The 26,528-nt window shown below is 49.2% G+C and overlaps 1 protein-coding gene across 3 annotated transcripts in view; it reads right to left on the reverse strand.

Annotated features, from left to right (window-relative positions):
- NR6A1 (nuclear receptor subfamily 6 group A member 1) overlaps positions 1-26,528 on the reverse strand; it is a 74,991-nt gene that overhangs the window by 3,199 nt on the left and 45,264 nt on the right. Inside the window, exons 1-7 of one of the 3 annotated variants that reach the window (XM_076355273.1) lie at positions 25,078-25,136; positions 15,965-16,195; positions 10,871-10,926; positions 8,679-8,836; positions 7,579-7,806; positions 6,534-6,788; positions 1,648-1,769 (exon numbers count right to left, since the gene is read on the reverse strand). In XM_076355273.1, the coding sequence (XP_076211388.1) occupies positions 1,648-1,769; positions 6,534-6,788; positions 7,579-7,806; positions 8,679-8,836; positions 10,871-10,926; positions 15,965-16,195; positions 25,078-25,105 (1,078 nt within the window). In that variant the 5' untranslated portion in view covers positions 25,106-25,136. Of the gene's footprint in view, positions 1-1,647; positions 1,770-6,533; positions 6,789-7,578; positions 7,807-8,678; positions 8,837-10,870; positions 10,927-15,964; positions 16,196-25,077; positions 25,137-26,528 lie in introns of those variants that run through there. The other 2 variants (XM_076355272.1, XM_076355271.1) reach the window with 2 other exon arrangements.

The following is a 26,528-nucleotide window of genomic DNA, read 5'->3' on the forward strand; positions in this document are numbered from 1 at the left end:
TCAAACTGGCAGGAAGTCCCACTGCCACCGTTCAGCGTGATCAACGGCATCGGGACGCTGCTGGGGGTCCTGGGAAGGATCCAGTGCGGTGGAGCAAGGAAGCTGCAGACCCTCGGTGCAGGCTCAGTATGGTAAGACCATCTGACGGAAGAGGCACTTATCTACTGCCCAAAAGCTGACTTTTAAAAATAATTCTCAGGTATTTCACATAAAAAATTGCAAACTTCAACTAAAAATAAAAGACGACAGGAAGTTAATGAAAGTACATTTGGAAAAACAATGGAGACAGCTCGAGAAGTGCATTATCCAGTGTCAGGAAACTGCCCAGGGAAGCAAACCGGAACCTCAGCCCGACACAGATTGAAGCGTCAGCACTATCTCCTGCTGGAAATGAGTGGGGGAGGAGAGAGCCCGCAGCACATTTTTAGAGACTGCAACTATCTTTCAGAGTACAAAAGACTCTGGGGACATTTATTTCCAAAATTACAACTGAACACCATCCATGAAGCATTTGCCTCCCAACAGTTGTCTTCATTCACAACGTGAAGAAATGTCCTGCGAGGCCCCACAGACGCGGCGCCACAACAAACGACCGGGAAAGGGGATCCACAAGCAGTGGATTGAGACAACGTTCAAGAGTGGAGACAGGGACAAGCACTACTGAGGAACAAAACAGATCTACACCGAACTATTTCAGCCCACTACAGTTGTTAGGAAACAACCAGGACCTTCTCACACGTTGAAGAATTACTCTGCACGGACTTTGAAATGTCTAGGGTCTTGCGACAGACTGGACTGCCAACTTTAATGGTTAATCAGCTGGAGGATTCAGTTCCTCCTCAGGCAGAATTCATTGCCTGCGAGTAAATACTTCATTCATGATTACTTTTCACTTTAAAGAGCTAGCATTAGGTATAGAATCTAAATAGTAGGAAGCCAAATAGGTGACCTAAGTATATATGACCTAAGTCATATATAATATATATGACCTGAAGGTAAGTAAGAGTCAGAAAAGCTCTAAAAGAAGGGAGGATTGGTTTTACAAATTCACCCTTTAAAGCAGAAAAATGAACAAATACATTTTCTAGTCAGGAATCTCTGAAAGGTTGTTACGCAAATAGCCAACGCTTACTTCAGAAAAAAAAAGTAATGCAAATGAACTGTTTTTAAAGTATCACTTAGTTAATTGCCTAAAGAGTTACCTAAAGCAATAATACTTTTAGATGACACAACTTTGCCCGATGAAAAGTTCGTTAGCAGCTGGTAAGTCATCACTCACCCAAACCTTATCCAGAAAGGTTTCACTGGCCTCTCTGCTCTGTTCTAATTCTGGTATCGGTACCATTAGTGCACATGTAAAATGACACACTTACTGTCCTTGGTGCCTATATTTAAAGGCAATAAAAATCAGCTAAGCAAATGAATTCATTCACTTCCAGCATTTCTCCACGTGGGTACACAAGTATCCCACTCTGCATGGTGTTCGGTCTGCACGATGGCAAACACGTACAGAGAGGTTTCAGAGCTTGAGTCTCTTTGTGGGTCTCAGACCCCTTCCTCCCGTTTCTCAACAGGGAAGCAAAGACTGCTCAGACTGTTTCAGAGAATTTCTCCAGTGGGACTGGTACCTTCTCTTCGTCGACTCACCTTGATTTAGGAAGTTAATGGCTTTCATACACGCGTACTCCTCGTTGCTGACCTTCAACTGGTTAAATTTGCGAAAGAGGTAGATCAACCGCTCCATCACCTCCATCCCCTCTTCACTGAATCTGGAGGATAGAGATCGCACATCAACATATACAGGACACAATCCGTACAATAAAGGCAAGAAGCTTATTAAAATAACTTCAGAGATTTTAACATCTTGCAAGAGAATTAAAAAAAAATATTGTCATCAAAACTGCTTGAAGTCTGCTGGCACCATTAAATTAAAGTAGAAGTAAGAAGGAAAATTACTCAGTTACGAACTTGACTGTTACAGATATTTTAGCAAAAAAACATCTCTCGGTGATTCAGTTCATGGCCAGCCTGCTCTGACAGAAGGAAAGGTTTGATGGAGCCAGATATATGCAAAAACTTCTTGCATGCTTGTAGGCACACTGCTTTGCCTCTCTACACTTGTATTTCCCCAGACTTCAACGAGGATTGTGCCTTCGCACTTCGCTGGGCTAATGGGAGGTTTAACTAAGCATTTTGGGGAATGAGATAAGATTTCACAGAAATGTGGAATGATACTTGTCTTGTAGGACATGAAAATATCCTGCAAAACCCGTTGTCCTGCCAGATGCAAGGGTCAATAGGTATTCCCCATCTGCCTGGCGTTGCACTGCATCTATCCACGATAGAAAGCAGCTCACAGCCACGTTATACAGCACTGCGCCTTACTCCTGGTGGGTACTTTTGCAGGATAAAAGCACCTCCAGCAATCCTTGGAGTGCTTCCCCCTGTTCAGAAGACAAGCCGCCCCCAGCAGCGTTTCACGTGTTCTCGCCCCTCGCTGTCTCGCACCTTTCTTCAATTTGTGCTTTCCACCACTTGCAGCAGCCCAACGTATCCTGCACTGGCCACCAGCAGAAATGCCGATGCATCCTTGGGGGCCTGGAGGTGTCCCCAACAGCTGCACAGCACCCTGCACCCCACCCTGAGAGACCTGGGATTGGTGCTGCCTTACAGCACGTTACAGAGGAACGCTGGCTCTCTGCACCAAACACACCCCACCTGACATCCAAGTTGTTGTTTTTTTTAAACAAACCCCTCCATTCTACAAAGCTGATAAATTAATTTTATCCGTTACCTATAGAATCAGTGCATCCCCAGGCTTTGGCTCTGCACAGCACATTTCAGTGTATCAGCTGAACAAAGCAGCACCCAAGCAGGGCTGCTCCGGCGGTACAGGACTGCAGGAACACGGACCCCTGACCCTGCTGTACAGAAACTCCCAGAATGGAACAAAGTCCATTTCCAACTGCAAAAGCGCCTACAATTTCTCATCTCTGTAGAGTGCCGTTGGAAATAGCCTTGTTTTAAACACTGAGGAACTACACCAACCCGTGTACAACAGCGGCGCACACTTCATTTATCTGACAGACAGGTGAGGAAGCTCACCTCCCAAAAATTCCCAGGAGTGACCCACAGAGATCCTGTACTTTCACACAGCCGTATTTATTGCCTGTTCGTTATGGTTTGTTAATTTTCCTCGGCTGAGAGCTTCTGGGGTGAGACATACTGCAGGAAGGCTGGGATCCTTCTCACAAATACAAATATGCATAAAACCACAAATAACTGATGTTAAAGGGAGTGAAACTGCAGGCTATGGTCTAAGGTTGAACTGCGCAGTCTAAGGAATGCATGCCGTTTCCTTCTAAACTTCCCCCCTCAAATAGGACATGCAGGATTCATTGCACTTAATAAATGCATACCAAGATCCAACCAGAAAAGCACTGCTGCCAGTGTGGACTGTCAGGGATCCTCCGCTGGGATCTGGATCCACCACCTACACCCGCCCTGGAGTATCTCACCAGGTACAGCCACACTAATTTCTGAATTTGTACCATTTGCTGAAAACAAGCTGCGCATTTCTCCTGAGTGTCCACGCTTGCCAAGGGAAGCCAGTGACACAGACGGGTGAGAGAGGGCACGCTGATGCACAGGCAATGCAAGTCTCCTGAAAATCTCCTGAGAAATTGCCTGATGGAGATTTTGCAGGTGCAGAACGAGGTCCTTCCGCAGAAGGGGGTGCTGGGCTTCTTCTTCAGTAGCGACGCCCCGCGTATGCATCACAAAAAAGCTGTGGTGTAAGCAACAGGCAGAAGAAGAGCTGGAGGGTGCGGAGGGCTGCAGGTGCCCGCAGGCACGCTCCGGGACCATCCCACACGTGCCAACGGCCAGAACAGCCTCTCGGGAACGCATCTCACAGCAACACCCCCAGATTCAAAGAAACCTCATATTGCAAAAATGCTCAGAAGTGGGACAGAAGTGTTTAGGGAAGCTTCAGCTGCGCTCTGGCATTGTACAGCAGAAAGAATAAGAGCACAGCCAGAAAGCCATCTTTGAATAGAACAAAAATAGAACTTTTTTCACTGAATAATACCTTATTTTGGCATGTGTGTTTGTTTACTTCAAAGTTATTTGTAAAATGCATGGTGGAGTTTGACCTCAGAGAAGTGAAAACAAGCTATCTGAACTCCAGGTCACTTCTTCAAGAAAGTAATATTGTAAGTGATGAAAGCCTTGTCGGCTAATCTAAAGTTGTACAAGTTTTCTTGCTCTCAAGTTGACATTAAAAATCTTGCAGGTGCAAGATTGCAAAGCTCAAGAAGTTAATGAGCACAAAGACCACTCAGTTGTCTGTTGGGTTTAATTGTTTTTAGAGCATGCACATTTTTACCAGCCACTCATCACTTCATAAATCCAGGAGAGCTCTTCTCTCATTCCTGCAGTTGAACTGTCTTACTTTTCTGGGCATACTTTCCTCCCCCTTTCAAACAAAGCTGTTCTGTTTTTCACAGCCCTATTTCTTCTCGAGGACTGACTCCTCCACACACTTTTCCTCGCAGTTTACACCAGGCAAATTTCTGGCTGGGAGTTATCGGGATCAGCTGGGGAGGAGGGGGAAGGGAAGCGCTATCAGGGGTGCTGGGGGAGGTCAGGAATCTATTCATTTCATATTCATCTCCAGAAAAACAGCACAATAAAAGAAAACATTTGATCTAGCAGGCAAACAGAACATTTAGTCAGTTGTTAGAAGTGATTAAAACACCGGGGCTGGGGAGCTCATCCTATGCCTTCACGCGTCACCTACCTAAGCATTAGCATTGCTCCCGTCAGAACAGAACAGAAATTAACCCCAGAGCGCCAGACTATCACAGCTCAGTGAAATTTCTTCAACCGGCTGCGCGATCTAGTGAACTTTGGTTTGCAATCATTACTGATCAATGCCAGAGGAAACAGGGACTCGTCAAAGAAACCCACAAGTCGGACACCTCTCCGTAAAAGCCCCTCGCAAATCCGAAGGGACCAGCTTTTCCACGAGTGCATCGGACAGGGAGACTGATACCCATGAACTATCCCACTGCCACCTGCAGACAGTCAAGCTATGGCTGAACTACCATAAAGACAACTGGGAGGGAGCCGTGCAGCTTGAGACCCCTCATCTGTGCAACTTCCCACTTAAATGGCTTTTTTGATGTGCATTTTCCCATGTTACTAATGACAATTAATGATACTTGAAAAGCTAAATCAGAAGAAGAGACTACAGAAACATTCCACTCCCAAGAACACCTATTTTCATCCATGTGCACAGATCTTCTCTGAAGGACTTTCGAGGCGACCAGCTCTGAATTGCTGGTTTCTGAAGGGCGAGGATTCCTCCTTTGTCTTGTTTTCTTACCTCTCGCTCGTATTTGTCGCAAACCCAAAATGAAGCAAACACTTTTCTTTTGAGGCTCTGACCAGGACAGCAGGAACAAAAGGACAGCTGAATGCAGGAACAAGTGTTATTGTGGTTTTCTATGACCCTTACTGTTCCTTGCAGGAGCAGCACCAGATGCACCATGAATGGCCGGGCAGAACAGCGCCGTGGAGGAACCTGCCCCAGGGAGTGAGACACCTGGGTCCAGCTCTCGGCTCCCCCACTCCTCCGCCGTGGTCATCAGCCAGCCAGCCCCTCCGCTTGTCAAAACAGACTCACAAAGGAACCTCAGAGAACCGTTAGATACTGGCTGAGGACCACAGCAGTATTTTAAATCTCTGCTCACCAGACACTTAGATCCCCTGGTGACTCTTGCAAAATTGCCAAGCCTAGCAAGGGCAGAGCACAAACGGGGCAGATGTTAAAAGGGAAGGTGGGCAGCAGTTTCCGTACATCCTACCTATTCTGCCATAATATTGTGAGATTGTGAGTCTACTACCGAAAGGAGGATCTGTCTGGCACCAAGACTACAAAACAAAACACACAAACCAAAAAACAACATCCTGACCAAAATGATAAATGAAAGGCAGGTTCCTCAGAGCATCAGATAGCACGTACTATGGAAAAAACAAGTGCTAAGTTGCAACATCTTTAAATTTATGTAATCAAAACAATGAAATAGCAATTAATAATGAACACTTTGATAATACAGACAACCAGCTTTGTGAACAACCTTTCCACTGGCCCAACGGGTTTTTAAATAAGACCTTCCGTTCTGTATCTCAGGGTTACCCAAAGCATTGCTTAGTTTTACTGTCCCCATAAAAAAGGCTGTTTGTAGGGCTGTGCTGGAGGATGACAGCATTGCTATGGGAACTTCAAAAAGCACCATACAGCACTATGCACCTTCCTCTGCAGAAGGAAGTTTTGATTCAACACTGACTAACCATGGCATACTTTCTAAGCCTGGAACAACCATTCCCTAAAAAATAGAAAAGGAAAACAGCAGCAGGTGAGGTGACCTGTCCCAGGAGAGGTGGTTAGCTGGTCACAGGGCACCTGACCGCCATCCTCCATTCCTAGATCTCGCTCCCTTACCCGCAGGCCCAGCCCGACGTCTCACCTGTGCAGCTCATCATCAGAGGGAGAGTACTTGGAGGTGACGTCCGCAAGGTCACCAAAGATCTGCTTGCTGTAAACAGTCAGCGAGGAGAGCAGGATCAGCTCCTGCCATGTAGAGCTGAGCAGGCAGGTATAGTCCTTGATGGAGAGTTCGCAGAAGAACGGCAGCTTCTTGATCCAAGCAATCTGCCTGAAAAGCAATTCATCCGCCAGACGACACAACAACGCAAACAGCTCTGCCTGAGTCACTTTATACCTGCAGGCACAGTTAATGTGAAGGCATAAAAACAATTAACAACATTGAACGACATCATCTGACGAGGCACTTGAAAAGCAAGGCAAATGCCACAGGAATTCGTGTTCCAAGTGCCCAATGTGCCAGTGCCCAGACTGTCACCTGGCGGTGGGAGCCGCGATGGCCAGCACCCAGCCTGCCCGGCCCAGGGCTGCAAGGGGAGCCCCTCCAGCTGCTGGGGTCACCCACCCAACCTGCCCAGCCGGGGGCTGCAAGGGGAGCACCCCCCCAACTGCTGGGGTCACCCACCCGGCCAGCACCCAGCCTGCTGGCCACAGGGCGGCTCAGCCTCAGAGACAGCCCCACAGCTCTCACCAATGGACAGGCTACCCAGCTTTTTTCCACCCATGTGTATTTTTCCAGCTCCCGTGCTTATTAACTTTTGTGCAGTTAATGCAATCTTAGGGCTGAAACCCATCGAAGCCACTCCCGCACAGGCTCAGCCTGGCCACGTAGCGTGAAACCCCACGCAAGGTCCGTGCACGCCAGCTCCAGCCCCAGGCAAGGGCACAGGCCACACACGGGACATGGTCTGGTTTGCTGCTTGCACTATGGCTGCATCTTCTCCCAGGCAACGTGTCCCCTGTGCCCATCGGGCTGTGAACGCACGCACCCAGCCGCCACCCTCACCGTCAGCAGTCTCTGCCACACAAGCCACAGCCGTGTGTGCAGGCAGGGACAGCCGGACCCAAACGACAGCCGGGAACACGCAGCTCTGGGCAGCCTCTTGCACCACGCCGTGCACACTCACCCGTCCTCAATGAGCATCGGTGTGCCGAGCGGCTCCAGGTCCTCCGCTGACACTAACTGATTGATAAGACTGTGCGACTGGGGGTCCAGGCTGCGCGTTTGGGGGGGCATCAGAGCCGAGTGAGCAGAATAGCTAAAAAGGTGCGGGAGGTACTGATAGTGCGTGGACACCGGCGTCCCGATATACTGATCCCTGAGTGCAGCGAATCCATTCAGCTCCACAGACCTACTGGAAAAGGAAAAGCTTTTTAATATACCCCAAAAATTCCACCCGATTCATTAAAACGTTGCATCCAGCTCCATCGGAAACGTTAATAAAAATAGGGAGGAGAAAAACAGAATGGAAAATGCCTTTGTATTTAAACCCTACGCTGGAAATAACTGAGAGTGCAGACCAGACGCCTTACACTTGCCTCATGTTGAGCCTGGTTTGGCGCTAGTTCCACTTAATGGAGATCTGGGAACTGCTGCTGAGCAGCCATTCGGAGAGTAAAACAGAAACCCAACTGTATGAAGCATTTCCACTCCAGCTTCCTTAAAGGGACAGAATTTAGGATTCTAAATTAAGAATTTACACAGCCAGTGAACACAAATATCTCCTAGCTTAAGATGCAACTGAAAGCGAATGGAATGCAAGTCTGAGATTCTTGCCATGCTTACAGTCAAACGCTGCACTAACAGTAACTGACATTAATATAACACCATCAATTAGTAACCTAAATGCAGTAATTTATTTTCAAAATCTGAGCACAGTGGAGAAAAAACAGCTTATACAAAATGAACAGTGAAAAGTAATCAAGTTCCCACGATCTGCAGAAAAAACTATCGATACAAATTAAGAGATCTATTTTAAATATAATTTTATCTCAGTGTTGCCTTCTTTTTCATTTGCTCATGAGTGTTTCACCTCACAGTTCAATTCTTTTCAATCCAGCGCTGTCTTTCTCAAAATGCAATTAGAGATGTAAGAAACTGCAGTATGCTCACTTTATGCAAAGATGCACTCATAGTGTATTTTTTCCTACATTGACCCAAAGTATCACTCAGGGAAAGACAGTCAAGATTACTGTAATACGAAATTCTTCCAGGGGTCGTTCCCACCTTGAAGATGGAGTAGAAACGGGTGAAGGCTGGTTGCTCTCAGAAACTCCATTTCCAGGGGAACTATGGTCACTGTCTCCGTTGTTGCTCCATGACATGTTTGCCTCTCCCTCAAATTCTTGCCCAGACATAATTCTCTCAATCTCTTCCTCTGATATCTGTCAAATACAGGACCATTATGGTTACTTCAGCTGAGAACAGAAATAAGGCAGAGCCTCTGTACATGAACACCTTGACCACACGGCCACATCCAACAGAGCTGAAGCCACCCTGCACCAAGAGAAACGCTTCGCCATTCCTGCAGATATCACATCTTTCCTTTACATTTAACAACGTACATGAAAAACTCCATTTACAGCTAATCGTGGTGACCTCCAGTGCCTGCAGTACAATTCAAGTGATGATAACACAGTAGACAGGAATGGACACATGAAAAGATGATGTCAAATACACACAGCTACGAGCCGTAAATCAGCCACTGTCACACAGTGAAAAACCTGGGAGTAATTGAGGCCAGTTCATCGGGAACATCACTCAGTACTCGCCAGAGGTAAAGGCAAACGGAAGGTGGGGTAGGCTCCGGTTTGATAAAGCAATTGAGAGACGCAAGATGACATATATAAAATTAGTCAGGACAACGTTTACAGGGAATCATTGCTCACTGTTTTTCCCCAGATAAGAAGCAGGTGGCACTTAAAGAAGTAATCAAGCATCTAACACTTAAAACACGTATTAAAGAGTAATATATATGAAGCTAAAATGGGCTAAAAAAATAAAAAATGGAGTTCACTGAAGTATAAAGTTTCAAGAAAGAGCTGGGTATGCTCCTGGAGAAATGCTGCATCAGTAGTGGGGAAAATGGAACATGAAAGTTTCTGGGCTTTTTTTTTTTTTTTTTTAATTCTGTGCATGTCCCTTAGTGAGGCTTGCACAAAACACAGAAAGACTTCGAGTTAACATGCTGCAAGAAAGTGCAGTGAACTCTGAACATCATTTTCAAGAGCCAAACATTGCTTAGACAGTTTATTCCAGTCTTGCAAAACTGTCGGAAAAACCTGATAGGCTTACCCATACACATAATCTGAAGAGTGCAATAGCTAAATAGTCTCACCCCAGGAGAAGGAGCTGATGGCATAACCTATGGTCCAACATTGACTGATCACGCAAATCTCAGATGCGCGACGGCCCACTCTGGCTAGCAAAGGCTGCTGTTTTACTACAGCTACCTTGCTCAGAGAGGCAGTAAAAATTGTTACCTGGCCAGAAATTAAATGTTTGTTCTTCCTTGATAGACCCACACAGGCTTTAAGAATCAGTAACTAATGCTGTTATAAATATGATGTTTGCAAACAGCAGAAAATGTTCTAGTATTACTAAGAGATTTTTTTATTATTTGAGCTAGGCGCTCTCTGATGCTGACCACAGGCATGGCCCCACTGTCTAATTCTTGCCTTTTTCTCAGTTCACTGTGGAGGACCTTACTGAGCAAGCAGGGCATCTGGTTGCTTGGCTTCTCATGGTTTGGTTTTGGACTGGGGCGAGTAGTCTCTTCATAGGCACAGAGAGTCACAGAAAATGCTTTCAGTGTTATTTCTGTTTTATTAAAATAAATAGTAAACTTTTAAAAGACCGCTTTTCTAGAAGTGAGCTGGAAATGGCCATCATTTCTCACATGTGCAGTACAAGCTGTTGTGCTGAATTACCTCGCGCTTTACAAGACATCTCCAGACAAGCTGCACCATCAATCAGCGAGACATTTACTGGGTGCCCCGCTTGCAACAACTGAAGGAATTGCAGCAGGCAGTCTGTGAGATTTACTGGGAGCTGCGGAGGGACGGATGTCCTTGTGCGGCTCACAAAGGACAGAGAGCCGTGATGGCCAGAGACTGCCCGTGAATTCACACAGGCACCCTGGGACCACGCTGTGTCCCCTCCGGGGACAAGCAAGCACCGAGCTTTATTTACAAATCTACTGTTCATGACAGGTATTTCTAGCGCTTGTGGAGAGTCAAAGCCCTGCTACGCCAGCAGGAGGCACGGGCAGGGCTGAGAAAGGCTCAGTCAAATCAACCCCGGCCCCATCCCACGCCCAGCTGCTGCCACGGTCCGAGCTCACCACCCACGAGGTGTGTGCCAAGGCTGAGGGAGGAAAAGCTGAAGGGAACCATGGAGAAAGGGCCAGACGTGCTCACCTGGACAGGTCCGATGCTTTTGTTTCTGCCTCCTGGCATGCCATCCTCTCTGATTGCTGAAAGAAAACAACCAAACCTTGGTGAGGAACACTACTGTTCAGTATTCTAGAAATACATACGAAGGTATCTGCTATTTTGAAAAGAATCTTTATATCTTAAAAGATTCATTTTGCTCATCAAAGCAGTTTACACAGAAACCTCCAGTGCTTTCCAGGGCACTAGAGAGCTCAAGCAGTACACACCATGATCCTCACCCCAAAGGGCATACACACATCCACGGGGCTACAAGCATTACTCAGTGAGTTTAGTTTCTTCATGTGACCCTTGAGTGACAGGTAATGAAGGAATAGCAAGTCCTTTAGCACAATTAATTCCAGAATAATTTGAGAAGTGGCACATGGAAAGCAACCCTACTTCACCCCTGGAAATAACCCAGCGAATGCCCATGACTGCTAGAAAATGAAATGCGAACGCTGGCATTTCGAACTCCACTGCCCACAGCCCTGTGAACCACCGTGGGCCAGACTCCACCTGGAGAGACACCAACCAGTGCTGCCGACAACACAGAGATAAAGCACTTCAGTGGTAACTAGTGTCACTGCTGTCACTTCAGAGGGTCAGATCTCCTACAGCTATCACAGAAAATGGAGGGGAGATGTTTTACCCAGGCGGTTGCATGCAAAGCTGTTGTTTAAAATTCGAGTTACTAGACCGAGCTATGCAGTTTCATTTCGGAAGGGCAGCCTAGTTTCTCAGTACAGCAGTTGCATTTTTAAGGTTCTTTAAACAATTTCCAGGGAGCTTCAGTGAAGTCCAATTAAGGAGATTATCCTGAAGCTGCTTCTCTACTTTCCTCTTCCCCCTGCTTTTCTCTTTATTGGCAGAGCAGCTCTGCAGAAGCCGACAGCATTCGAAGACCAACTCTGCTCCTCATGTGCCTCCTCTCCCGGGCCGGGTCCCCCCTGTTTATCAGGTCCCAATCTCTTTCCCACCGCGACCTGGCCAGACTTGGCAGGAGGCTCTCCCCAGCTGCGCGGTGACCTTGCTGCTGCCGGCCGGCCTCACCCTGCTCGGCACACGGGGCTGCAGGAGGCCCTCCCGAAGCAGAAAATGGCACAAAATTTAAGGAAAAATTTCTGTACCAGAAAAGCCACACTGCTGCTTGATTTTAGATCTCCTCAGTTCAAATCATCCCTGTCTGCCTCAGTGCTGCACTTGCAATTCAGGGATTACACAGGTGGGTTCCCCCAAGGCATAGCTCTGCCTTGCTGCGACTGCATGCAGTTGGACGTAAACTGCATTTTCCTGCATCGTAACCACCTAGCCAAGCAATGCAAATCACTATGCAACACTGTCCTGATGATTTACAACTCCGCCAGCCCGTGCCCAGCAGCACAGTGATCCCTGTGGCACCTTACAACAACACGTTAGGAGATCAGCAATACAGTTTTAATCCTTCTAACGCAAACTCTATCACCTCCATAGAACGGCAAGTATTTTTATTTGAAATGCCAGACAGCATTCATTTAAGCACACTGGAGAAGCCACAAACACGGGACATAAAACCATTACAGTTACCTTTCACATCACACAAATCTTTTAAGCTATACCAAGACAACAAGCTCATTTTAACAAACAAGGCTGTTTATTTTCTATGAAAGCTCTTTCAAAAAAATATTGGTTTCTCATTAAAAAGAAGTGGCTGACATAAAACTGAGCCGTCGTGGTTAGCTCTCTGTTACTTCCTTTAGTTTTTTTTAACTTAATGGAACTACAGTAACAATTTTGCGGGAATTTCTCTAGTTTTCCAATTTTATTGCTAATTGTGATTCAGAAAGCTTCTCAGCTAATTCTATTAAGAGCCATGGACATGAATTGTCTTGGTCTGTTGAATTCAGAGGGTAATTGTAGCAGACAGTAGCTTACATCTTCCTTTTCTATGTCCACATCATCTTACAGAACGCCTTGGAAAATCTGCCTCTGCAGAGTTTACATTTCTTCTTAACCATGGAGACAATGCTGGTCGTCACCGGGCTGGTCTTTATTCTCCAGCAGCCTTCTGCCTTGCCCACAAGCACGGCTGTAGCTCTATCCAGAGCTCCAGCAGAGCTGCCCTCCCTGCTGAACTGGTTTGATGAGCTGCCTTTTAAATTGGTAAAGATAGCCAGCTGCTTCTGAGGGCAACACTTTGCATGAACTCCCGCACTCTGAACTCAAACCCAGCAAAACCTTTAACCCCTGTGTGCTAACAGGAGTTTGTAGTCTGGCTGTGCAGGTCCTTGTAGCAGTGGGTGCCATTTAAAGCAGAGCTCTATCCAAGGCATTACCCAAGCTCATGCATATTATCTTTAAGACTGGTGATACTTTCCAACAACTGGAGGTTAAATGAATCCCATTACTCTTGAAACCATTACCAGCGCTCCAGCAGTTCTCTGCTGGTCAGTGGTTCGATGCTCTCCAGACCGCCTTGCCGGACCCTGCAGGCACAGCATCCCCGTGGGCACAGCATCCAACAGCAAGATTTACAGGATGCAAACTGACTTCATTTATTTTTGGAAACTCTTACAACTGTTCCTAGCCTACATGGAAGAAAAACTCCACACCTGGGAGGTGCTCGGCAATACTTCGCATCTGCTGCGATACTCGACTTGGGTATCAGCAAAGACAAACACACGTTCTGCTGCAAAGCTCAGACTTTGTGGACCAGCACTATTCCCTGTTGCTTACAGCTCGGATTTTGAACTCCCCTGTCTCCCAGTACATTCAAGATGCTTCACTTACACGGGATTTTTTGAAGTCTTGCTAGTTGCATAACCTAGCCGAGATCTGCAACAAAAGGTAGTAACGTTTTTGCTGGTGGTCCATCAAAAAAGGCTTCAAGAGACCTGGGTGGTTCTAACGCACAAACTCTCCAGAAGAGCTGTCTTGGTACAGGGCTGTACAACAGTCAAAGTCTCCTCAAAGATTTTCCTTCAAATGTTACGCTCTATGCCTTATCTGAATTCAAAAATAACTATATTTAGACCTAGTTACGAAGTAACTTTGCAACTCAGTTATGCAATAATTTGGGCACCATGGCACGAAAATACTGAGGAAAATGCTTCTTAACCTAGTACCCGTCAGGGGAAAAAAGAAAAATAAACGAAAAAGAACAAGGCTGTAACAACCGGGCCCCGTACCTGTGTAAGCAGCGGTCTTGTAAGGTGGGCATGCCTGCACCTCTCTAAGAAGAGAAGGTAATAACAGAGAGCCGTGGGAGGGTTTGTGGCAGGAGCCTGCTTGGACACGATGTGCGAGGGGCAAGGTCCTGCTGAACCCCTTCCTCCTTCCACGCGAACCGTGTTCTGCGTTTCGGGGGCCGTCTGGCCGTTTACATACGGCTGAAACCCCCAGGCAGCCGCACCAGCCACTGCCGAAAGCGCTGCCGGGCCCGCTGCAGCCACAGAACCACCGGTCGCCGCCCGCTGACCTCCCCGCGGGCCGCAGAGACGCCGGCTTGCGAGCGAAATTCGCCCGGCTGCTCGGGGGAGAAGGAAGAACGGAGGGCCGGCAGCGGGCCGGCAGGTGGCGCCCCGCCCCCGCGGGTGCGCCGCGCCCGCCGCCACCGGAGCGCGAGCTGCCGCCACCGGCAGCGCCAGCGCGGCCAGGGCCCGCCGGCCGGGGAGAGATGGGGCGCCGGGAGCAGCAGGCGGGCAGCCCGGCGCCGGGCCGGCGCCTCCAAGGGTCTGGCTGCCGCGCCGGGCTCGGACGATCGCGCGGAGCGGGACGAGAGAGCTTGGGAAGCGAAAATAACTCCCCCCCCGTTACAAGGTCCTGGCGACAAGCGCCGGGCGGTTCACGCTACAGGCACTTAAAATAAACCAACCCAGCCAGCGCTTCTGGTCACCCAGAACTACACTCTTCAGTCGAAAGATTACCGGGAACTAGCCTGCCTTCCCCGTCAAATGAAACTCCCACAGACAATTTTGTAATCAAAGCAGTCAGGGGATAAGCTTTCCATCTCAGCCCCGAGATACGTTTTCTAAGGAAGATCCTGGTGGATTTGCAGTAAATTTATGGAAGTTTTAGTGCTTTTGACAGGCGGCTTTCATATGAACGATGACACTAAAGGCATCAACAGCTACATTTAAGAAACATGAGATGACACTTCTGTTTGGTGGCCTGGAAGGGGTCCCTCCCGCCGCCCCACCTGCACGTCCAGGAGGGAGCCCAAGCAGCCCCTGTGCTGCAGCAACACCCGCTTCTGCTCAGACTCCTGTCTGTTGCCATTAAACCAAGAAATCTCTGCTTGTAATGGGTAACGACATTTCCAGAGATTAAAAAGTCAAAAGATTGGAGGGAAGAGTAGAGACACGACACCGAAATAAATCCCAGTCCATTTTTTATTATTAATTTCTGAGCCACTTAAGATTTTCCATCCTGAAGATGATACCGTAGCATTTCATCACCTCCGCACACGTGGGGACTAAGGGGTGGCTGTCCCTAACCCAGATCTCACTTGCCTCCTCAGTGATCTCGTACCTGGCAAAACCACCTTCGGCATTTCCCAGCTCCACATGTCGCTGCTGGGAGCCGCACGTCATTAACTGGAGACGGGCAGTAAGTGAAGACCCTCACCTCTTATCACTGGGCAGCAACTGCAGGTCTAAGCTCCCACGACAACAAACAGGTGAAGTCTGACTCAGATCTCTTGGGATTTTAAAAGCCTATTTAAATGCATTCATTTTTGCCACGTTAGTATATTGAAGCATAGAAATAGTGACCACTTCGCTCAGGGTAAATGCAAGGACAGATCCGTCAGGAAGGACAGTAACAAACTGTTACCTTCCCTGAAAAAAGGGATCACAACGATCAGTTCTCCAAATATTTATACGTGCTTTCAATTCATACAGATTTTTCCTCCAATACAGTAACGAAGTAGTTCAGGAAGAATTTTTTTATCCATGCATAATTTTGCTGAAGTTTCACTTTTTCTTGTCAAGAATTTTAGAGGCAGAATTGCAATACAAAATGGCAGCTGAGGAAGGGTAGCATGCATTGCTAACACTGGCCCCAATCTGTACCTCCACCAGTAAAAAGCCCAGTTTTCTTTACCTTTTCGGTTCATCCCCATCTGGAGGCATTTGAGCAGCCGGCAGTACTGGCATCTGTTGCGCTGTTTGCGTGACATGACGCAGTTCTTGTCTCGACTGCATCTGTAAACCCGCTTGTTGCAGATGCTCCTTTTGAAGAACCCCTTGCAGCCCTCGCAGGAGATGATCCCATAGTGCAGCCCCGTAGCTCTGTCCCCGCAGATCAGGCAGGTTCGCTGATCCACCCGCTCATCTGGAAGAGAAGACGAAAGGCTTTGTGGTCAACAAAACGGCTTCACCGAGCGATCAGAAACTCTCCCGAGGGGACTGGGAAAGTCTCGGCACCCCGTGGCCTGCCCGGACAGATGTCTGCAAAGCAGAGCGCAGCACGGGCGTTCATGCAGAAACGCTGGTCTCAGCAGCCCGGCACAGCCCGGCCGGAGGTGCCGCCAGCACGAGGCTCCTCACCACCTTTACTCGTTCAGCACAGCAAGGTGCGCAGAGGGGTTTGCCTCCAGCTCTGGAGCTTCACAGGCCTGCCACAAATCCAGTTCCTCAACTGCCAATAAAGTCATTTCAATTCAACATATTCATAGGGTATTAAGTCCAGAAATTCTCAACAGCGGCAAGAAGAATGAAGAAAAGTAAAACCCAAGTTTGTTTAAAAAACAGCCTCTCAGAAATGCCCTTAGTCACACAATTTATCAGAAATGAAAGCAGTTTGGGAAACGAAGCACCGTTTAGATCGCGAGGAGCACATGTTACAGCCGTAAGAGGCCACATCGCTGCAGTGTCTGGCTCTGCCACGGAACACGGTCTCCTCCCTGCACGGGCAAGAGATCAAACCCATCACCCAGGGGCCAAACAAGTCCCCGAGTGGCTTCCCTGGCACCACCTTATTTATTCCCTTAATGAAGAACAGAAATGAGAGCAAAGAAATGGATGATGTTTTCTCATCAGTGTGGCACAAGCACGCTGCGCTGCCCCAGAAGTTTATTTTATTCCTGATTTTCAGGTTTCTCTCTGAATGCTCCTCTCGGTGCCCAGTGGTGCCAGCACCCGCTGCGGGCACGCAGTAGGAAAACCCCTGAGTTTCTGTAAGGTCAGTTTGACGAAGAGGCAGCCGGCTGTCAGGCTCGTGCGGATCCATTGCACAGCGCTGGAGAGCAGCAGGGCATGGCTGCAAGGGGAGGCTCCATCTTTCACTTTCCCAGCGCCGGGACAGGACCCTTAGAGTGGGGGTGAGAGCGCGGCTCTCCCTGGCAGCCTCCGTCAAACTTCGAGCTGTTCTTAGCAGAGAGGAACAGAAACCCTGAGGGGAAAAAGGGTCTAAAGTGCCCTGCATCAACTGCACAGACCAGGGTGTGCAAACACAGAAATCGTGCCAGGCGGACACCAATGAACGTGAAATACTGTCACACCTTGCGTATTCCCAGGGGCATGCAGAGGGACCCGGCCACCTCCTCGCTTCCTCCTGCAGCTCCAGCAAACGCCAGCAAAAGCCTCACGGCACAAGTCACCACCCAGAACCCAAGTGAATTACGTTATTCATTATTACAGAAACGATGGTCCGGTTAAGTCACAATGACGTGATTTTACTGTTCCTTTTCCAAACCTCTGGAAGGCCTTTGGATGGCTAAAAATGTAAATTGCAGGACTCCCAGCAACAGGAGCTGTCACATTAAATTCAGTATCTTAAGACTCTAACATTGCCTCTGAGACAGAGCAGGGACGACGCACAGCTCAGCGAGAACCTGTGAGCAGGCAGTGATCTCCACAGACACCGATGTCAAACGGAAAGGAAAAAATAAATGATGGCTGAAGAGACCCAGGTAGTTAACCCAGATGGATCCTCATTACCTTGCATCTGCATAGGGAGGCCTAAACCTTGCTTCACATTAACAGTCAGCAACACTTAAAATAAAGCCAGCAAGTTGCAGCAGCAGCTTTTCCTGTAGCAGATGTTTAGCACAGCCAAACAGCTTAACCCCTCGCATGCCAGGCCAACCTGCCTTCCCCCACCCCAGTGTTTTAACCCCTTAATATCCCGATAGTTGCGAACAGAGCTGCGCTTTGAAGATGGGCACTATTCGAGTGCGTTCAGGGGTGCACACAAATCTGCAGTATACTTCATGGGGTTGCTTTCCCAAATGTCAAATAATCATTACCCAGATGACTAGATCACCCTGGCTGAGCAAGGCGGAGGCATCGAGGAACTGAAACGACATCGCTTTGGTTTGGAGCAACAGGATTTGAGGAACCACACTTCTGTCTTTCACTCAGTTGCGCATTTCCTATGGATGCTGGTTAAACCGGATTATTTCTGGTATTTCTTGGCTTGAACACACGACCGTGCAATCTCCAACAGGCAGAAATACCCACAGCTAAAGCAGGACCCGGGAGGTGGCAACGGTTCTCTGCAGCTCCCTGGGGACGGCCGCTGCATGTGGTTTTCCACGCGAGCCTTGGGTACCCAGAGTTTAACTTCAGTGACTCAGCCCTTTCCCTCTGGAGTTTGCGTGATACATATATTTAATCACATTTCGTTAAAGGCGAGCTGTTTAGGAGACACAAGAAGTGCATACGCTTTCCAGGCCCCGCCTTGCAGATGCAGGCTGTGCTGTGCAGGAAGGTACTCCTCTGCGGCCCAACTGTTCAAAACGCAGAGGAGAAACTTCTCTGCTGCAGGAGCTCATTTGATAACTACAATTCAAATTAACGGGGAAATCAGGAGTACGTGGCAGTGCTTGGGGGAGACACCACAAAGCAGTCAAGGTTGTCCCTTGGGAAGGGGAAGGTGGGACAGCCCAGACCACACGGCGTTTTGGACCACCGGGGAGGAGAGCAGCCAGAGCTGCTTCTTCTCTTCCTCCGAGACGGCCGCGAGCTGCAGAGCGAAGGCACTCAAGGGCCAGTGCTCCTTTAGGTACGTCCAGGTGACAGGAGCAGAAGAGAGGGTGTACACATGACGCCCTTAACACCTCAGCAGGGACAAAGGCTCCTTCTAGACAGCACCCGAGCGGCCACAACGGCGACTTGTCCAGGTGACGAGGGAATTACAGCAATGCTCCGGCGTGAGCGGCAGAGGGTCATACGGTGTTGGAGATGACGGGTCTTGACGGGTAAAGGAAAGTGGTTGAGAAGATGAATAACAGGAGGTGGGGAGAGGGCAGTAAGAGAAGGGAGACAGACAGACCAGCTCAGAAAAACAAGGAGACAGTATAAGGGACAGAAAGAATAAAAAAACCTTGAAGAGCAAGAAGAAGGAAAAGAAGAGTACAAATTCAAACCAGAGAAACCACCTGACACGATTACTCCAAAAAAAGATAGCACAGCCAGAGCAGGAAGGGAGGGAGAAGCTGGGCACAGTGCCGGGAGCAGGCAGGGGCTGAACCGCTGCCTCACGCAGGAGATGGAGTGGGGCACGGCAGCTGCCTGCACCCACCGTCCCGCGCTGGGAGCTAACGAGAAAGCTCAGACTGGGCAGACGCACGACTACACAAATCTGCATCGTGCCTGGTGTGCTACCCACATCCCGTTGTTCCCGGTTTGTATCACTCAGTGAAACGATACAGACCTTGAAAAACCCCAACCTTAGGACGGCACCGGCTTGTGAAGATGAGCTGGTTCAAACTCACTTCAGCACAACACCACCGAGCCTGGTTTTCCTCACTTAGATTTGACCAGGGAGTTTTCTGAGACAAAGGTGTTTTTATCTACAGGATTTTTGTTGCAGCAGGAGGTAGAAGTCACAGTGAAGTCCTCTCCAGTCTCGTTAAAGCCTAAGCAACCTGACAAACCAGTGCGTAACTTCTTACTACTGGAGAACATGTGAACGCAATAGAAATAAATGAGCCAAATGTATTAGGATCAGAAATGAAACCAGTTTTCAGTTACACAAGCCAAGTAAAAATCTAAACCAGCTGCTCTTCACAAGCAGCTTTCTCCACAGTTTAAACCCAGTAAAAACCATAACCAATCTGTATTAATCTTCAAAAGGTTTGCTAATGCACAGCATGCAAATTTGCACTTTTCTGCAAATTTCACTGCAATTGTTATAAAACCTTAAAATAAAGGGATGAACGAAGGAAACGCAAACTTTAGTTAAAGAAACATTCACGGTGTCGTCACCACACTAAAACATTCCCAGTTTTACAGGACAGACAACCTCAGGTATGTGCTTAATGAAGACTGCAGAGGAATGCTGGTACAGATCAGGACTGGGGCTATCTGAGCATCTCGCTGAAGGGAGGCAGCTAAACATGACTTTGTAGTCACCAATTGCATAATCTCTACCTTCAGCTATCTGATAAACGCTGGGAGGGGGCCGGGGGATTAGCCTAGGACAGAAGAGTCCTCTATCTGCAGGGCTTAGCTCAGCCTCAGCTTAACTCCTGGCCCTCCCCCTGCTCCCACCAGCAGTGCCATAAATCGCGGGCGCTGGGGGATCCCGGGGTCAGCAGCAACGGCCACGCTCGCCGCCGGGCATGCCGTGCCACGGCATTAGGGAGCCATGAAACTACCGGCTTACACACATGGCAAAAGGCAGACGAGGACGCTGTGGATTGCTGCAGCATCACGGTGCGGCGCCCCAGCCCGCAGCGTCCCGTGGCGGATCACGGGGCTCCCTCCTCACCGGAGCATGTTGATGGCCGAGGATGTAAATGAGGGCTCATTTCCAGGCGCAGCTTTTTTGTTGTGGGAAGAATAGGGCCGTCGCCTGGCGAACATGGGAAGCCTGGATGATTAAAGCGAGGAGGAATCAGAATCCTTCCCTTGCCATCCCCATCTCCCCGCTAGCAGGGTGACGGCGAGGCGGTGTGAATGGCCCCATCGCCACAATAACTGCACATGCCTCCCTGCAGAAACTGTTAATTGGGTGCGTTTCCAGATTAAAATTCACCGTAGAACAGCGGCACACACCATGAACAAAGACACAGACCTCCAGGGACTAGAGAGGTGCCCGTACACCCTGTAAACTGCCGCTCAAACAAAACTGGTAGATAAAAAATAATTACCTACAGAAACTCTTGGCGTTTCAGAGGTTTAAAAAAAAATCCTGTAGGAACCATGACCAGGCCCGAAACGCTCCCCCTGCGGCCCACGGGTTTGCCGGCTCCTGACCTTTGCTATTTTTCACCCTACTTAATGCAAGCGCCTTGCGTAGGCGAATGGTGGGACAGCCGGGGCAGAATCGCAGTGAACTTTACAGAAATAGTAAAGCACAGGCAAATTTAAAGCAGTTTTGTGCTGGGGGTGCTCTGGACTTCCTTAACCTTGAAATTTCACTACAATATCAATACACATAGTAAGTATAATAATTTTAAAGCGAGTAGCCCTCCCTCCGCCCTGGCTCTGTTACCTCTCATCTCACCGATTCCTCTGGTTTCAAAAGCCATACAAGACAACGTAGGTTAAGAAATAAAGCAATTGATAAGAAGTTTTTTCAAATATCTTGCACATGTTTTATTTCAGAGAGAGAGGGCTGAGGAAGCTTCCCCCCCCCCCTCAATTTTCCTGATGGGTCTTACATTTAACGAACTCATACATGGGATATTCTGGCTTTGTTCTCACAACCCATTGTAGCAGGGGCCACTAAATCAAACAGTTGCTGCTACGACAAAAGCACTCACAAAAATCTCAACCTCATCTTGAACCCTGAAGATTTTTATGGCTACTCCCTCGCTAACCCCTCCCCCAAGCCACATTAAAGGATGTATTGTTTTCAAAGGTCATGGTAGGTTTCATACCACATTTTAATACAATGTAAATTCTCCCAAGAATATTATGATGTTACACAAGAGTCACAGAAGACGGTGTGAGAAAGAGAAGAAATCTCTACTTGTCTATATTTTATAAGGCAAACAGCAGAAGCAATACACTTATTTTTTTAAAAGACTTGCCCTTCCCCTCAGCGAAATGAGTAGTCTTGATAATTTTTAAAAGAAAATTCCTATGAATTTCCAAGAGGAAACACCTTCGAATCCTGCTGAAGCACACGGCAAAGACACGTACGAAAAACACTAAAGCGCATGAATGAGCATATAAAATACACGGCAAATAAAGTATCGGGACAGACGTCCAGCAAGCCTCCATCAGCGCTCCCACCTGTATCACTCCTGCAGACAACCGCCCGAGCAGGCTACGGGGAAGCGCCTTTGGTGTTCCGAGAGCGGGCGGGCAGCACGGCCACATTCCTGGAGGGGACCAGATGCTGGCTTCATCTCGGCAGTTCCCCATGGCTGCGAGAAGGATCGCACCCACCCTGGCAGATGCAGTTTAAAACCATACAGCGCCTACAGCTCCCTGTGAGAGATCTACCTTGGAAATAAGACCGAGCGTCGGTGCAGCCAGCTTCCGTGACTTGTAACATTGGTGCTTTATAACGGAGCAGAAACAAAGACTTTATTTCCTAGAGTGAGGCCAAAAGCGAAGGCACAAACCCTCACCCAAAGCCCCAGAGCAGACGGTGCTGGGATTTGGTCCTGCTGAAAAGCAAGACGGAGGACGCAGAAAGCTGCAGTTTGCAAAACTTCCCATTTAAACAACAGAACGTGATTTACAGCTAAGAAAATCTTTTACAGCTGAAAAAAGACTACAGATGACACTCAGCACTGCAATTCATTAATATATTTAACATCTTTTCAACTGTGTATCATTTGTTTTGTGATTAACTCACCCTATCACACACACCCCGCAGTACCCTTTAGCTGGGTTTCAATCTCAAGCTGCTAAATACCAGCTGTTTGGGGAGGGGGAGCAGATCTCACACATGTGTTACTTAAATCCTAACAAAATCTCGCTCGCCTCTCACCTCTGATGCTGCCTCAAACACAAACAAACGTCTTAAAGGTTTCTTTTTCCCCTTATCTTTCCTAATGATTTTTTTCATAGACAATCTTTAGTTTCAAGAAAAACATCTTGTTAAATTCAGTACAGAGAACTGGAGCGATTCCCCCCTCACTGCGGAGTGCTGCATTGTCCAAGCAAGCCCACCCTCAAAACCAGGCGCGTTTGCTTAAGGGGCTTTTCTTTAACTTATAATCGATGAACACAGGGATTAATTTTTCTGTTCGATGGCCCCTCCCTGGGACAGCAGCGACCTCGGCGGCCGAGCCCATCGCCGGGTGCACAATGGGCCAGGGTGTCCCGCTCCCCCATCGACCCCGCAGATGGGGGTCCCAGCTCCATGCTGGACGCGGGCGAAGGCACCAGCGTCCTGCCTGGCCAGGCCGGGCTCAAAGAGCAGATTGTGCTGCCCCGGATCAGGCCGGCCACGGTGAGAGCCTGAATAGAATTAACCCTCTGTGAACTAAAACAAAAACATTTGTGTGCCCAGCTGGGATAAAGGTTAATTTAAATGGACAAGCCTCCTCAAGTCCTTTAAAAAAAAAAAAAAGGGGGGGAAAGAAAGAGGCTGCCTGCAACCTTATTCTCTGTACTGTAAAAAGATGTTCTACTTACGGAGACACACAGAGTGCGGTCACATTTTAAAAAGCACTGACCGAGTATTGAAAAGAGGAGAAATGCTGCGACAGAGAAATGGCCAGCGCATCTCAGCTTTGCTCTCCCTTTCCAGTAATTAAATTTGAAACTCAGTCTCTTATTCCACACTGATTTTGTTTCTGCCAAAGAAGAGTTCAGTCAAAAGAGAACCCTCGTAAAAAAAACCCAGAAGTCATCAGTTGCTCTTTTTCCTGTAGGTATAAATCAAGAGTGTGCAGCTGATGAAACTCATCACCCTTCCCTTCCGCGGACTGGGACCGATCACCATTTGCATATCAAAAACTCATCTGCGAAATGCAACTTCTCCCGGAGAGGCTGGGAGCCCCTCTCCCCCGGGCCCTGCCTCTCCTCCTCACCCCAACACCCAGCCCTGCGCCCCAGAGCACCCACATCCCGCAGGACCCAGCGCCGGCCCCGCCAAGCACGGCCAGGAGCCGGCCAAGGGACGAGGGACGCTGCGAGATCGTCGCCCCGCTCCATTGTGCGGCACAGGGAGGACGGGCGACAGGGCCCGATCCTTCACTCCAGCCAGTTGTTGCACAAAGAGTTTGGAACAAAAGCCCACTGCACCAAAATGTGCCCCCGTTAGCCGAAACAGCATTTTGCAGCTGCTGTAACAGGCACAAGGGTCTCCATCGCGCTACCCACGTCCACACGGTTTGCAGATCGACTCCGAGTTTAACTGGCGCTTTCCCAAGTGATCAGCTTTCTCTAATCCAACTAAAGAAAAATAAAGCTTTTTGCATGGTCCCCTGCCCTTGCTCCAGCATGGCCATACGCTCCGAATTAAAATCGGGTTTAGACTCTATTTTTTAAAATTGATACGTTCCAAAGCAGCAAGATTAAAAACTGACTTGCCTGCCTAAAAATAATTCTCTTGGACCTGTTGAAGTTGTCTAGATGTGCAACGACTGAGAATGATGCAGAATTAAGAAAATGTAAGATTAAAACAACAGCAACAACAACAAAACCCAGCAGCCCCTGCCTACAAGGAGGCAGGGCCTAGGCACAACTAAAAATAATGACTTTTCAAAACGTGTGTTACCCAACCACGCAGCGTGCTTTCCTTAAATATTTCGTCCTTATTCTGAAGAAGAGCTTTGCCACTGTCTTAATCACAGAGGAAAAAAAAAAAGCTGTAAAATATCTGTGAACTAGTATTAGTCCCAGGAGAGATGGAGCTACGGAGCTACGTTATCAAGTGCCTACATGACCCCGATACTATCAATAATTAACAATACTAAAAAAAGGTCTTCCAGATGGTCAAAGGGATTAGGAAGTTTAAAATATAAACAAATTAAGCCACAAAACAAACCAATACCCTTTTTTTTTCTTTTAAATTGCACAATCCGGTTCGCGGCTGAAGGCTGCGACGCAGGGCCAGCACACGGCAGCTCGGAGCCGCCTTAAAAAAAAAAGGAAAGAAAAAGAAAAAGAAAAACCCTTTACGGCTCCTTCACCACCGCAGCCCCGCTGCGGGTCCCGGACCGCGCACCGCTCCCCGCCGCCCCGGGCGCTGGGATGGGCCGGCCCCGGCCCCGGCCCCGGAGCGGCGGCGGCCGCGGAGGCGGCGTCCCCGGGGCCGCGCACCCTCCCGGCGGCCGCCGCCCGAACAAAGGCCCCGCTCACCTTCCATGCAGGTCGAGTCCCGCTTCATCCCCCCGGCGCCGCGCTCCTAGGGCCGCCTCATGGCGGCGGCGCGGCGGGGAGCGGGGCCAGCGGCGCGGGCGGGCAGGCAGCCCGGCTCGGCCATCGCCGCCGACCGCGGGCCGGCCCTATGCTAACGAGCCGTGATGTCAGCGCCGCCTCCGCCGGGCCGCGGGGAGCCGCGGGGCCGCCCCGCACCGCCCCGGCCCCCAGCCCCGCCGGGCCCAGCCGAGGGCGGGGGGGGGGGGAGCTGGGGAGGGGCCGCCTCGCCCGGGGCCCCCGCCAAACGCCGGTGCCGGGGCGGCCGGCGGGACGCAGCGGCAGGGCAGCGGCCATCGGCCGTCGGCCATCGGCCCCGGGGGTCCGGAGCGCGGCCACAACTTTGCGCAGTTTTTTCCACTGACTTCGAGCACGGCCAAGAGAACCGGCTGCTGAGGTATTACGTTAACCACGCGCCAAGAAAAAACAGGAATTTCTAGTATGAAAATTATTTCCTCAAGCTGATAACAGCTATTGGCCAAAACCCCAGTTCTAGCCTTAATCGTCACTGAAAGACGGACTCGGGATGGACGAGTCCTGCTTTGCCAGTAAGCGAAGGCAGGCAGCACCACACGACAGGCACAGCTGCCTGCACCGCACACCCCAGTGCAGGCAAGGGCAGGCGCCGTGCTGCCCACGAGCCGTCCCATGCCCACGCACAGCAGGGCGCTCCCATGGCACAGCCGACAGCCGCAGCCCGCTGTGAACGTGGACTGGGACTCCCAGTTCCTGCGGGACTGGGAACTCGCGCCCTGCTGTGGTGGTCGCTACGGAGCAGGGGAGCAGAGCCCTCCTCGCAGGGGTCTGCACAAGCCGGCCTACGGGGACGGGACGTTGGCGACTGGATGCTCGCTTCACCAGCGTCCTCGCCAGAGGAACACATGCGCTTTGTCTGTGACAATACAGAGATTTCCAAAGGGTGAACAGTCAACACTGCACAAGCTCACGCTCTGTTTCATAGTCTTCATTTACAGGAACGCGGTAGTTGCCAGACAAGCAGAAGCTCAACCTGTTCCAGCGTCCCCCTCGGCCACGCCCAACACCAGCACTCTGGAGGAAAGCTGAAGAAACTACTACATAATCCATTTCCTATCCTCTGAGGCTGCTTAGCACAGGCTTGGTGTAGAAAAGTGATTTCAGCATCAGTTTGTGTTTTTGTCATCAGCCTCACAAGAGCTGACTTGAAGATTAGTACCCAGACTAACATGGAAAACAAACCTGCCTCCAGGAAAAATACACCTGCTGAGCCGCGCTGGGAAATCAGGTTTTCTGCCTTCTGCCTGCAGGTACATTCTGCAATCAGCTTTGGAAGTGCCACGGTAGCATTTTAAAATTGGGATGGTGTGGGGGAAAAAACAAACCACTGCCTGAAAAACAGCAGCAGATCAGGAAAT

The sequence above is a fragment of the Aptenodytes patagonicus genome, chromosome 18 (assembly GCF_965638725.1).
Source record: "Aptenodytes patagonicus chromosome 18, bAptPat1.pri.cur, whole genome shotgun sequence".
In the NCBI taxonomy this organism is placed as follows: Eukaryota; Metazoa; Chordata; class Aves; order Sphenisciformes; family Spheniscidae; genus Aptenodytes; species Aptenodytes patagonicus.